The 14,963-nt window shown below is 37.1% G+C and overlaps 1 protein-coding gene across 1 annotated transcript in view; it reads right to left on the minus strand.

Moving 5' to 3' along the window:
• LOC139982189 (uncharacterized) overlaps positions 1-14,963 on the minus strand; it is a 54,508-nt gene that overhangs the window by 20,741 nt on the left and 18,804 nt on the right. Inside the window, exon 3 of the mRNA XM_071994780.1 lies at positions 7,561-8,070. Coding sequence (XP_071850881.1) covers positions 7,561-8,070 — 510 coding nt within the window. The remainder of the gene's footprint in view (positions 1-7,560; positions 8,071-14,963) is intronic.

Consider the following 14,963-nt stretch of genomic DNA (forward strand, 5'->3'; position numbering starts at 1 on the left):
AACTCCTGTGAACAAATGTCATTAGGTTCTTAATACACCTAGGGCACTTCTGACTGATGTATAGATCTATCCACATCCATCAAAGTTTTAATACTCTCATTCAAACAAACTGTGCTTCCTATATGCTGAAACCCAGCTGATCAGCGTGAGTACATAATTATTATTAGGACGAATCAGACGTGTTTCTTAGCTTAAGAGTTACATAAAGACTCATCACTCATCTTTTTAGTTGTTCGTTATTTGATTTGCGATCGACTTGTTTTGTTAACAGCATAGAGCAGCTACTTCTTGTATCTGATTTTGCACTATATAATTATTATTAAATTATTATTTTTATTATTATGATTATTTTTGTTATTATTTTCATTTTTATTATTATTATTATCATCATTATTATGATTATTATTAATATGATTATTATTATCATCATTATTATTGTTGTTATTATTATCATTACTATTATTATGATGATTATTATCATTATCATTATGATTATTGTTATGATGATTATTATCTTTATTATTAATACCATATATTACATATTATATTCCCAATATAAAGAGACCAACCACAGCAAACTGAAGAGCTCAGATATCATATTATCTACTAGTAGCTCTATATAAGGATACTAAGACTGATAAACAGAAAAACATACAGACGAACACCCTCACACACACACATTGGCATGTACCCTCTTGAACAGTTTCACTCATGAATAATTTAATACTAATATCAATCAAATTAATATAAAACTAGGGAAATGCAAAAAATAATTATTTCTACAGTTCACACAAGCTCATGGGAAATATAAATGTATATGAATTGTGCTTCCCTTTATCATCATTCACAACACACACACACTCACTCAGGCACAGCAGTATACTCACACATGCACAGTATATACTAATTGTAACAATAACAGACAAGATAGATCTTCATGGACGGATGGATTCTGTGAGGATGAAAAATTTGCACGGTCACTTTCAATATTTTTGTAGCTGCTTGCAAACGAATTTTTCTCGCAAGTGTAAAAGATCAAGTATAGCAGTCTTCTACACAGGAGAAAGTCATATTCAATGCGAGAAAACAATTCAGAGCCCCCCTTTGAAAAATACTACTCAAAATTTGAACGCTAGATCACTTCCGGGTATGTGCAGTACATACACACAGTTTGTAAACTACTTTAACTTTGAAACCTACACTCACCAAAACTGTGATCGATTAAGTTTGACAACCATTTTTCTTTCTTTTTCTTTTTGCGCCCATACCTTGTTAATTTTTTTTTTTTTTTTAAACATTTGATGGCAGTTGGTATAAGTGGGAAGAGGTCAATGACAGAGTAGAATTTCAAGAGTTTTGGCAGCGGAAACGAAATTCCTGTAATCCAGTAGCCCGATGCCATTACTACTACGGTTTATTCACCAGGATGGCGTAGAGAACGTTCTACGGTACACACAGATAATTGATCTTTTGTTTAAAGGCCTGATCTAAAGAAGGGTGATTGACTTACTGTAGTGTGCTAATATATATCTTTGCATTTTAACAGTTACTCCAAAACATACCGATCTGGATATACATTACGAGTCACGGATTAAGTCGAAAAATATTCCACTAAAAAAAAAAATAGGAAGATGTAGGCACTTTGGGTGGTACAATGAGAAGGTAGGACATTGACCAGAGGGGCCGGTCATAGAGGGCGCACAGCGTTAAAAGGTTACCAAGACACGGTAGAATGAGAGTGGGTTTTTCATCCAAGAGCAATCTAATAATCATAATAATAACTAAGATTTATAATGCGCTAATTATAAACAAAATAGTTGTCAAAAGCAAAAAAATCTACGGTTTTCCCATCTGGAATGACTTTCTAATATTAAAAAGATTCCCAAAATTTGAATTAAAATGTCGCCACCCAACGTGAAAGCTGTAATCCATAAGCCCTTGCGGGCTTCTCCCACATTCGTGGTTGTTTTAAGCGCGGTAAGAAAAATCAAAGAGTCTAATTACTGCGGTTTCTGGAAAGTACTCCTTTAACTGTCCTGATGTACTACTTAATATCTAGATACATAGATACATACATAAAGTGACTGGTAGGAAACCGTAACCATGGGGATCATATTTCAGCATGCTGTTTGCAGCATGTACTGTATGAGTAATGTGGAAAGTACTCCTTTAACTGTCTTGATGTACTACTTTATATATCTAGATACATAGATACATACATAAAGTGACTGGTAGGAAACCGTAACCATGGGGATCATATTTCAGCATGCTGTTTGCAGCATGTACTGTATGAGTAATGTGGAAAGTACTCCTTTAACTGTCCTGATGTACTACTTAATATCTAGATACATAGATACATAAAGTGACTGGTAGGAAACCGTAACCATGGGGATCATATTTCAGCATGCTGTTTGCAGCATGTACTGTATGAGTAATGTGGAAAGTACTCCTTTAACTGTCCTGATGTACTACTTAATATCTAGATACATAGATACATAAAGTGACTGGTAGGAAACCGTAACCATGGGGATCATATTTCAGCATGCTGTTTGCAGCATGTACTGTATGAGTAATGTGGAAAGTACTCCTTTAACTGTCCTGATGTACTACTTAATATCTAGATACATAGATACATACATAAAGTGACTGGTAGGAAACCGTAACCATGGGGATCATATTTCAGCATGCTGTTTGCAGCATGTACTGTATGAGTAATGTGGAAAGTACTCCTTTAACTGTCCTGATGTACTACTTTATCTAGATACATAGATACATAAAGTGACTGGTAGGAAACCGTAACCATGGGGATCATATTTCAGCATGCTGTTTGCAGCATGTACTGTATGAGTAATGTGGAAAGTACTCCTTTAACTGTCCTGATGTACTACTTAATATCTAGATACATAGATACATAAAGTGACTGGTAGGAAACCGTAACCATGGGGATCATATTTCAGCATGCTGTTTGCAGCATGTACTGTATGAGTAATGTGGAAAGTACTCCTTTAACTGTCCTGATGTACTACTTAATATCTAGATACATAGATACATAAAGTGACTGGTAGGAAACCGTAACCATGGGGATCATATTTCAGCATGCTGTTTGCAGCATGTACTGTATGAGTAATGTGGAAAGTACTCCTTTAACTGTCCTGATGTACTACTTAATATCTAGATACATAGATACATACATAAAGTGACTGGTAGGAAACCGTAACCATGGGGATCATATTTCAGCATGCTGTTTGCAGCATGTACTGTATGAGTAATGTGGAAAGTACTCCTTTAACTGTCCTGATGTACTACTTTATCTAGATACATAGATACATAAAGTGACTGGTAGGAAACTGTAACCATGGGGATCATATTTCAGCATGCTGTTTGCAGCATGTACTGTATGAGTAATGTGGAAAGTACTCCTTTAACTGTCTTGATGTACTACTTTATATATCTAGATACATAGATACATACATAAAGTGACTGGTAGGAAACCGTAACCATGGGGATCATATTTCAGCATGCTGTTTGCAGCATGTACTGTATGAGTAATGTGGAAAGTACTCCTTTAACTGTCCTGATGTACTACTTAATATCTAGATACATAGATACATACATAAAGTGACTGGTAGGAAACCGTAACCATGGGGATCATATTTCAGCATGCTGTTTGCAGCATTGTATGAGTAATGTGGGAAGTACACTCAACATTTCTTAAAGATAGACTTAAACTTTTAACTTAATACATTGTAAACTGTGTATGCTACCTGCACAAAAAATTGATATCATATGTTGAAGAGACTACTACTAGGGAGCCCTTGTGGAATTAGTGATAGTACTGGTTAGACACAGACATATACATGAACTGTACCAGCAAGTATTACACATGATCTCATAGAGGCACAGGACCTGTGCATTGTTCAAAGTCCTCAAGGTTTTTATGTTCACAATATCGCGTTGTATAAAGTGGTGGTTGTTACAGTGGCTTAACTGTATTAACATATTCATTTATCATGAGAGATGTGATCATAATATAGTAACAAGTTTGTGTTGGAAACTTGGTAAATATAAGAGGTTAGGATTATTACACTGTATATGTACTGTGTTAGGCCATAAATTTATAGTGTCGATCTGAAAGAGAGACATAATTACTATATTAGTCAGGACTGGAGAAGAAACTGATTCATTTATAAGAAGAAATTTATGATGATCATAATTAAGTAACGATATTATGTTGGAAACTTGGTAAATATAAGAGGTTAGGATTATTACACTGTATATGTACTGTGTTAGGCTATATAGTGCCAATCTGAAAGAGAGACAGAATGACTATATTAGTCAGGGCGAGAGAAGAAACAGATTCATTTATGAGAAATTTATGATGATCATAATTAAGTAACGATATTTTGTTGGAAACTTGGTTAGGATTATTACACTATATATTTACTGTGTTAGGCTATATAGTGCCAATCTGAAAGAGAGACATAAGTACTATATTAGTCAGGACTGGAGAAGAAACAGATTCATTAATGAAAAACAAATGATGATCATAATTAAAGTAACAATTTTATGGTGGAAACTTGGTAAATATAAGAGGTTAGGATTATTACACTGCATATATGTACTGTGTTATGGAGAAAAAGTTTGTTTCAGGTAAATCAGGTTAGGCTTCAATACACTGCATACATGTGCTGTGTTAGGCAGATAAGGTTGGTGTCTCTACTGATGAAGAGGTTATGCTTCGACACACAGTCTCTATCAAGAAGCAAATTACAAATGTAGGCAAAAAATGTTCCAGACATGCTATCAAATTTATGGAAGAAAGAATATTTAAAAAAAGAATGGGAAAATACCAAAACTTAGATATTTCCAAAATGAGAGAGTATATCAAAAGATTAGATGTTGATATAGTAGCACTGCAAAAAGGTACTTTCATCACTGTCTGCATTTTGTAGCGACTAGAAGAAAACTTCACTTGCAAGCAACAGAAAGCAAACTTTTTCAGAGTGCGGCACGCGGTTTGGGGCCAGTCTTCAATGCCTTTAAAAGAGACTTTGAAAAAAAACCATATCAATATCTTGTGTACATACATCTTAGAATGTGAGATACTGTATGGTTGATTGGATGAAGGAGCTGTACACATTAGACTGATCGATTCTTTCTAGCGCGTCAGAACTGTCGTGCTTACTTGTTTCGTTTAAAGGGGTATTCCAACTGCTGATATTAGTCGAAATGCAAAAACAAAGTGTTCTACATATAAGTTCCAAGGTCAAAACCACAGATGTACAGTATAGTTAGTTTCAAATTTGTTGATATTTTGTGAATTGCATCTGGCACCAGTAGCGGTATCATAATCCAAGAATTGAACTGAAAATGTGTTATTAACTCACTTAAATCAACGACAGGGAAAAATAATATTTTTACCCCCAAAAGAATTACATTTTGAGGGAGTACAGTATGTAGTCTGTGATGTCATCATGGTATATATTGCATACATGTTCTTCATTTGGTTCCCTTTCCTATCATTTCACCTTCCTTTTTTAATAAATCATTTATGTGAAAATATAGAATGTTTGCTTAAATTAGAACTACTATACTGAGCGTCTGTACTGAGGAAAAAGAACTTTCCCCAAAATGGAACTTTATTTGGTAAAAATATTATTTTCCCCTATTCATTGATAAAGTGAGTTAAAAACATTTACAGTTCAATCCCCACCCCCCACCCCCACCCCCTGTGGTTATGATACTCAGCTGGTGCCAGGTGCATGCACATAAATATCAACCCATTTGAAAAAAAATTATTATACAAAATATTATGAGGATCTGTGAGTTTGACCTTAGAACTAATATGTAGAACATTTTGGTTTGGACTACACTATAATATTGACCTTTGGAATGCCCCCTAAATAATGGAACAGTAAGTGTCTGATGAGGCATGACGGCAGTTCAAGCTGGGTTTAACAGCTGCTAAGAAGTGAAACAGAGAGAGGAATAAAGTTAATGGAGCATCTTGAATGAGGGTAGGGGTAGAGACATACCGCAATGCCAACCAGGATCTTTGGGTAAATTAATTATAAATCGTAAGTGACTTGTGAAACTAAATTAGTTAAGTCTCTGAAAAGCCAAACTTTTTTATCTTGGAAAAGTGATTCATTTTCATTTTGGGCAGTTAAACTTTATATGGCACTTTACGACGCATGGATAAACAGACACTTTTCCTCGGCGGAAGGCAAATTTCCCGCGTGGGGAATACATCGTACTCTCTGTACGGCGAAAGTCTGTAATTAAGTACACAACACAAGGAAAAGCAGGCTTGCAGATATATTGAAGATCATCTCTGGTATATACGGTATATATTTATATATATATATATATATAGATATATATATAGATATATATACACAGTTGTAGCTGACACAGACTTTGTGTTAGAAATCAAACTAGAAAGTATATCAAATTGAAAAGAAGAAAAAATATGAGAAAAATGACAAAAAAATATTGGGATCGAGTAATATCGATGGCTAGCTTCCTTGTTCAATGCGTGGTCTTGCAATGTTGTCCTGACTGAATGCAGCAGGCTCACAGATATAAGAAGTTTTAATAATGGCATAAAAAATATGACAGGTTCGTTAATAGGGATAGGAAGTCTGCAGTTGTATGTATTGTTAGTTTACTTCTGTTATACTGTACTGCTGTGATACACACATGTACTGTAGACACTTGTGAACGAATAACACACAGCATACAAGCACATGGTTAATGTTAGTTTTTGATAGTTCATGATGCATGGCGCCTGAAGCTCTGACCGCCTGTAACACATTGAAGGGAAATCCTAAATCTGCTATATTTTATAGCCACTTTGCTGTATCCTAGTATGGTCAAACATACTGCAAAGCAGCTGCAGGAGAATTGAGAGCAATGTCCTCTCCCGATTTCTTTTCATTTCCATCTATTTTTTTCTCGTCTTTGTTTCTACGCAGAATGTTTGTTAAGATTTCCATATTCTACAATGACAACATCTCATGAAAAAAATGCTAAAAGTTGTTCAACTTTGTGACCATTTTCACATACAATAGTACAGTACTATCTGTTTATAGATCTAGCATTTCTGTGTCACAACATGTATCAGTCAAATTTTCCAGGAGAGTTAAATAAAAATGATTACAATTCAAAAATAGAATCGTGAAAGAAGAGTGACTATTAGATTAAAAGGAGAAAATGTAAGTGAAAGTTAAAAATTGCAAAAAAAACTTCAGAAACAGTACTGAGTCTCTAGAAGAAAAGCGACAAGAAAATTCTGGGTTAATTTCAAATAAAACTGGACGATGATGTGCATTATTTGTGAGCGCTGTGAATACAAAGTAGACCATGGGTTTAATACAAAACTGACAACGTTTTGGTTAAAAAGGTGCATTCTTATCTCTAGAGGAGAAAGAGAGAAAAGTAGAAAAGTTAACTCGTTATTCCAGTACTGTGTTGAATTAGTATATATGGGAAAGGTGATGAACGTAGAACGGACGTGTGTTTGGTTAGGTTGGTGCGTCGTATCAAATATATCCTAACCGTAATATTTGCAGCGTCCTCTTCTGACTCTTCCACCCCTTCCTCCTCCTCCTCATCTTCTTTGATCCCTTCCGTTTCCTCCTGCTGATCTTCACCGTTATAAATGTGGTCCTCCCTGTCGACCTTAGAGTCGGCCTCGACTGCAGCGACATCTGTGATGACCACCGTAGGCACCGCTTCCTGACTGTTTGCCGTACCACTGGTGCCATCATCAGTGGTGTCAGCACGAGCTGTGTCCGAACTGACGGTGTCAGAATCGGCGTTGTCGGCACCATTGCTGTCAACACCGCTGGTGTTGTCGATGGTGTCATCTTCCACTCGGACACCGACGTCATCTTCGTGGGCCGGTTCACTACCGACAACGACGTTGGCGATACCCGGATTTATCTCTTGTTCTGCCGTTTCCGACTCGAGGGCGACGTCGCCCCCTTGGGCCGTCGTTTTGTCTTCTTTACCTTCCGGCGGTGTCTCGACATCCCGGTCAGGTAATTCCTGTGACTTTTGGCTGGACTATAGGCACGTTCATGCAAGCAAGAATGGATAGCAATTTTAAAAGTGAAAGCATGTACATATTCAAAAGTGAAGTAAAAAAAAAATTGCATAAATATACAAGCACAGGAAAGGCAGCTTTCTTATATTTAAAGCAATTATATATGTGAAACTCTTTATTGTAAAATTAACAAAAGTGGATTTTCATTGAAAATATATAGATAATGAAAGCAGTCGATGTTATGCCAGACCCGTATTCAAAATAAATACAGGAAAGATATGATGATATTTAGATTTCCAAGAATAGCAATTTATAGATATTGCAAGACATGCAGCAACAGAAAATGCAGGGCTATAGCAAAAGCATTTTTATAAGGAAACATATTATAACCATAATTGCTAAAATACCTAATAAGTATGTTATTTTCACGTACATCCTGTGTGCGTGTGTTGAATGCAAGCCATGAAGCAATTAAAAAAAAAAAAAATCTTTTACCAAAATTTGGTATTTAACATTGATTTCTTTTCAGCTATTAGATCGAAACTGAAGTTTACTGTGTTCATGGGTCAGTGGTAAGTGTATAATTACTGTACTGTACTGCGGTCTATTCCTTTTAAGAAACAATTTTTTTATCAATTGAATGAATGAGCAAGTTTTATCCTAAATACTGACCTAACTATTGTTTTTTTTTTTTTGGGGGGGGGGGACGGGAGGGGAGAGGGGGTAATGAACTGCTTTTCAAAATTCCTTATTACCCGCAAGTAAAGGAGATAACGATGGACAAGTTACGTAACTAATTAACATACTGTGGGAACAACGGTACTGTAGGTCCATTGATCATACAGTGCTTTAGAAATTAAAAGATTCTTGCTTCGAGAAGGGGGGATATGAAGAGAGGGTAAGGGGCCACAGCAGAAAAGAAACAAAAAGAAAATGGGGAGGGATCGATGGAATGGGATCACAATTTAATTTATAAAACTGCTAAGAATTTCCTCTGTAGACCTCTATTTAATACAATGTACGCATATCTTGTACTTTCGTTATTAAAGTGATGGAAAGTTCAATTGCACCCACAAAAATGACTCACTTCCAAATTTAAGCAAATACATTTCCTCTCCAACATGATTTTAAAATTATAGTCCAGTTATGTGATCATGTGCTCTAATCTGGTAGGCCTTTATTGATATGACTCGTTCACTGCACCAAGAACACAATGTACACTTTTAGTTCCTACTAAAACACCAGTCCCCAAAATGCAGTTATTTCCCAAAAAAATTAATGATTAATGGTTTGGATATGGACGGCGATACTTAACTGTCTCCCTTACCTACGCACACCTATCTACCTTAGCCTAATAACTGGTAACATTCTTGCACTGCACCCCTCCCCCCCACCCCCAAATGACCCCTTCCAAGGTCACTGTCCATATATGACCTACTCCACTAATATCGAGAATATTATGCACAGTACTTACAGTAAGTAGTTTCAAAACTTCTACAGGCAGGTACATACAGTAAAAACCATGCAGTCCACAAATTCAATTTAAAAGTTGTAATGTCACCTGTATCCCTAAACTGACTGGTTGGGTATTAATGTAATGAAGCTAAGTACTTGACTTACCTGTCTCAACAGACACATACTTTATGCACTACCATGATCTACCATGCCTACAAACGGGTAAACATTCTAGCAAACAATTCCCCAATGATCCGGAAATCAAATTACGAGATCTTAGATGGTCTTTTTCCTGGGGGGGGAGGGTTGAGGGGGAGGGAGGAGGGGGGTAGGTGGAGGGGGAAGGGAGGCACAGTTACATGTAGGCATGGTACAGTACATCTAGGAGTGCGTACGGTACACATACAAGATAGGAAACAGCTATCAGAGAGTAAGATCACTATACCTAGAATATATTGCACAATATTAGTTCAAAGCTACTGTACACCCAAAGCGAATGACAGATCTACTCAACGTTACTTTGTTGGTAGGGAACTTCTGTGTACAGTAGATAGATCACATGAGATGCACAGAGATAAGGCGTAACGTTTCTGTTGTAGAGAGTTACGGTGGAGGTCAAAGTGTAATTATTCTATGTGTGCGACTGTATAATATTTAGAGTCCACCGTTACTGCTAAGTTTGGTTTGATCTGCTGTTTGCATACATGTTGGATGGGGGAGAAGAAAGAAGGGTGTGATCATGTTTGGACAAACTGGAGTCATCATATGAGGTCAACTTAATTGCAATAAATGTAGATCAAACACAATCCAGCAGTATTTTGTACGACAGTGATATGACTCAAGGTGCAAGATTTCTCTCGCAGTTCGACAGACTAAAATAAAGGTCTGCTGTATAGACCCCGACTATAGCACGCTATCATTTGAAAAGTTTCTTGAGATTACATAATCGACCTGCCTTGGTCGTAAAGTGACCTCTTTTTACCAATTAGTCTGCAACGCCTGCCACATATTTTTTCTTGTTTGAGGGTCTTTGTGTGAACGCTGCATGATTAACTACACTGTAGACATAAACATATTTCCACACAGTGTTAACGCAAAGCTCCTAATGGTGTTAAGAAGCTATGCAGGCTAATTGTAGAGCCAGAGGTCATTTTACGACCGTGGCAGGTCCATTACATAATCACAAAACCTATAGCATGCTATAGTAGGGGCCAATAAAACAGATTTTTAGTTGGTAAATTTGGAGTGGCTTTTACACATGATGCACAGAGTCACACCCAATCTCAGCAGTTCGGGGCAGACGAGCTGTTCTTAAATTCTCACTTGCTCATGAATGACTCCAATATGGGTTGAACTCTCCTTGACAATGTTATAAGTGAAAGTACATAGCAGAATGGCTAACTACTATAAAGCAGGTCACATAAAACTAGGTGTGTCGGTTATTCTCTTTACATACGGTATTATGTGGAGGTTTAATCTTTAATACTATATTATGTATACAACATCAATCATTCTTTGTGTGTTATCTATTAACCCAAGGAAGAAAATAAACAACAGATTATTAACACTGTACATAGGCCTATATGTATAGTAAATATGAAAAAACAATGTTAAAAATGTCATCATGTATGGTCGTCATCAATGCACTCAAAAGAGCATATATATACATGTGCGACATTTCATGGGCAATCGCTAACAGATAAGTCTGAAGGGTTCTAACGAGCAACCGCCGAGCAATTTAATATTTTAGCAAACTTGATCTATAGTGTACTGTAGGCCTATCTATGTGTACTAGCTGTACTGTACAGATCGGCGATCGTCCTATTGAATCCTACAGTAGATGCTAGTGTATCTTATGTTCCAAATGTGCGGCTACCTATACTAGATGTAGTATACGTACCTGTAGCAACTTATTTATCATGCAAATTTAATATCTAGGCTGTATAATAGCCCTGGACAATATAAAACAATCAAGTATAACCTACTATTACCCTCATTTTGGCAGATGAACTCCCTGAATACATACAGTGCAAATTTCTTCGCAATCAATGTACACACAAACAAGTACTAATTTAAGATACATGGTTTCTGACGGGTGTTTTCTTCAGCTTCAGGGAAGGGATAACTATGGAGAAGCGGGAACTATGGAGAAGGGGGAGGGGGGTAGAGGGCAAAAGGGCAATAGGAGCAAAGAGAAAGGAGCAAAATTCTTACTCAAATAGGGTGCCTCCCAACTTTTTTGGGGGAGGGGGAGGGAGGGGAGGGGAGGGGGAGTGGAGGGGGAGGGAGGGGGAGGGGGAGGGGATGGGCATGTTGACAGATGATGAGCTGCGTGACTGCACTCGTACCCTTGTTGCACTGTATCGTGTTAAGACTTGCAAATGACATTTAATCCTGAACTCAGATCACTTCATTACACATGGACTTTGAAATACTGTAGGTATTAGTACTGATAACCCCGATAAAAACCAACAGATAAACCCCCCAAATATATACTGCAAGTATTACAAGGCAGATATTTCAGTTCAATCGGGTAGATATATAGTGTTTTGATTCTCCTGTAAAGTTGAACCACAGCTAATATGTATACAGTACTCCCTTCATACCATTATACCTTCCACTAGTTAGTGAAGATTTGTTTTAAACTGAATTTGCAGGGAATATACTTTTAGAGTTCAAATTTTGCGTAGCGGTTTTGAAGGCCCTCGAGTTTTTCCCCAATAAATTACTATATGATTGGTTTCCTGCACAGTACAAGAACTGCCTTACATTTTTGCACTTGTATAAAAATTTGCCCCCCCCCCACCCCCGCCGTTTTGCGTTGCGATACCAGATTTTGTCATGACTGTTAAAGTTTTCGATAATTGGCATTATAATCTTTTTCATCTAGAGATTGAATAAACTGATATTGATCAATGTGAACAATTTTCCTGGACGAAAATATGTTAAGAATAATTACTGAACGGAATTGTTTAATTCCATCAATTTATATTATTCACTGCTCAAGTCAATGGTTACCGAAGTCCTGACCCAAGTCAATAGTTATTTTTATTTTTTCAATGGTTAAATTAATTGGAAATAATTTACTACATTGCAGGAAAAATACATTCCCAGTTGCGCTGTACCACACAAACTGTAGTACTTAATTACGCACATAATACATGCATGCATACTGTATGTACTGTTTATTGTACAGTACACGTCGTCGGGGAAACGTATACTTGTTTGTTGTTTACTGGATATGTTTAGTGACTAAGCAGGTGTGTGGATGTACAGTATGAGAACTTCAAAACATTAAAACATATGGGCATTTCACAGTAAACCAACACAGGTGAAGCCTAAGACTTTTAACTTGTTGGTTTACTGTGTAAATGCCCATATATACACTCTACCTAAATATGTGAACATACGACAGGTACGTACAGGTCTATTCTAGAGTAGAGTGTGATCACGTTATCAAACGAACGAACTCTGTCATCAGTTTATAAGGAATATTACAGTACAGTAAATATGGAATATATTTACTGCTATTTGAGAGCCTGGCAAATATGTCCTCTCCTTTCCCACTAGTGTATACTGCATACATGTATGTGCAGACATAGGGTATCTGACTCAATGCCGTTTAACTTGTAACGGAAAAAAATCCGCTCGAAAATAGCGATCTAGACACTTTGGTTGGTAGAATGAGAAGGAAGGGCGGTGACCGGAGGAGCCGGTTATAGAGGGTGCACAGTGTTAGAGGTTACCAGGACATTCTAGGCGCGGTAGAATGAGGGTGCTAAGGTTGTGGGGAGACAGGTAAGCGAGGAGCAAAGTAAAATAGATTTAATCTAGCACGTACAACGGCACTTAGTTGATACTGTACGTTGTACTCTAGAGGCCTTGTCTGCTTTGTAAGTCGTACTTAAATCGAGACATTTTGGGACTTGCAGACTTGACAAACTTGCATCGAAACAGAATGCAAAAATAACGTAGTTCGTACTGGCGAGCTTAAGAGCCCAGGGTACTTGAATTGACACTCATATTATACCAAGGAAAGACTGCTAACTTAGCAAGATTACTGTACTAGCTCATGAATGCACATCATGAAGCCTACAGGTGTAAAGATGACTACAAGTCTGTGTTGTACATAGCTGAGAGTGCATTAAAGCAGCATTTTGCGTCCTTTTCTATGATTTTTCTCAACCTCACTGATTCCACTTTGCCATAACGACATACATAACTAGCTAATCTATTTATATTTTACTTCAAATGGTGGCATAAAAGTCGAAAAATTTGCAACTTTCAACTTTGTTGTTCTCCAAGATATTTTCCGTTGGGAACCCAATAAACCTCGCCCATAATATGAATATTTAAACACTACGAACGTCATTGACAAATACGTAATATAACACCACGCTTGTTTGTGTACAGTCTATATGGCAGTTGTACCAGGGAGTTCCATAACAACTCCCTGGTTCATGTGGTTGTACCAACGCAAAGTCTTGAATCTATTTTTAGCAATGGGCAATAACTAAACCTGCATCTCTGATTGGTTGCATTCAAAACTAGTGGGTTTGGCGGAATTGTATGCGATTAATTTTAACTGTGGAATTTGTCGAGGACACTCTTCTCATTATCGACATTAAATCGTTAATTACTCGCTAATTAACACTCTTGGCAGGGTGAAACTTGGATGGTATCTTAGTTTGCTGTTTTATGATTGATACATGTAAAAAAATCGATGCACATGATAAAAAGGTGGAAAAAAGTGACCCAACGCAAAATGCTGCTTTAATGTAGATCTACTTAGTAAGCAGTGACATGCAGCATACATTTAAGAGTCACTGCCAAATTCCAGACTGAAAACGCACCATGCTGGCTCCTTTGGATGGTAGAATGAGAAGGGCATTGGCTGGAGGGGCCGGTCATAGAGTGTGCGCAGTGGTAAATGGTTACCAGTTCATTCTAGGCACGGTAGAATGGGAGCATTACGGTTGTGGGGAGACAGGTAAGCGAGGAGTGAAGTAAATAAGTACTCAACCATGATGTAACGCTGTCTGAAATTAAAATTTTCACTTTTGATAATATCTTCATATCTGCACCCTTTCATGTGAAATGTATAAATTTGGCTCTTGAGGTACGGTTCACTTAAATGTACTTTGTTGCGGAAATCCATCGAGTCAGTGCTGATAGCTCGAACAGTCTGTATATTTATTTATGAGAATATTCATAGGATTTCAGCTGTTCAACTAGACGTAAGAACTGTGTAAATTTGCTCACGTAAGGTACAAACAGATTTAGTTTTTAAAGTGCAACATTTAGTTTATATAACATAATAATCATCATAATATCGAGAATTTATAAAGCGCAGACATAACTGTATCTACCGATAACGGTGCTCAAGGGGCATCACAACATTAACCTGGTCGACTATAACCTGTCAAACATAGAGACAATCCCTTAACATGGCAGCAGC

This window comes from Apostichopus japonicus, chromosome 16, assembly GCF_037975245.1.
Source record: "Apostichopus japonicus isolate 1M-3 chromosome 16, ASM3797524v1, whole genome shotgun sequence".
NCBI lineage: Eukaryota > Metazoa > Echinodermata > Holothuroidea > Aspidochirotida > Stichopodidae > Apostichopus > Apostichopus japonicus.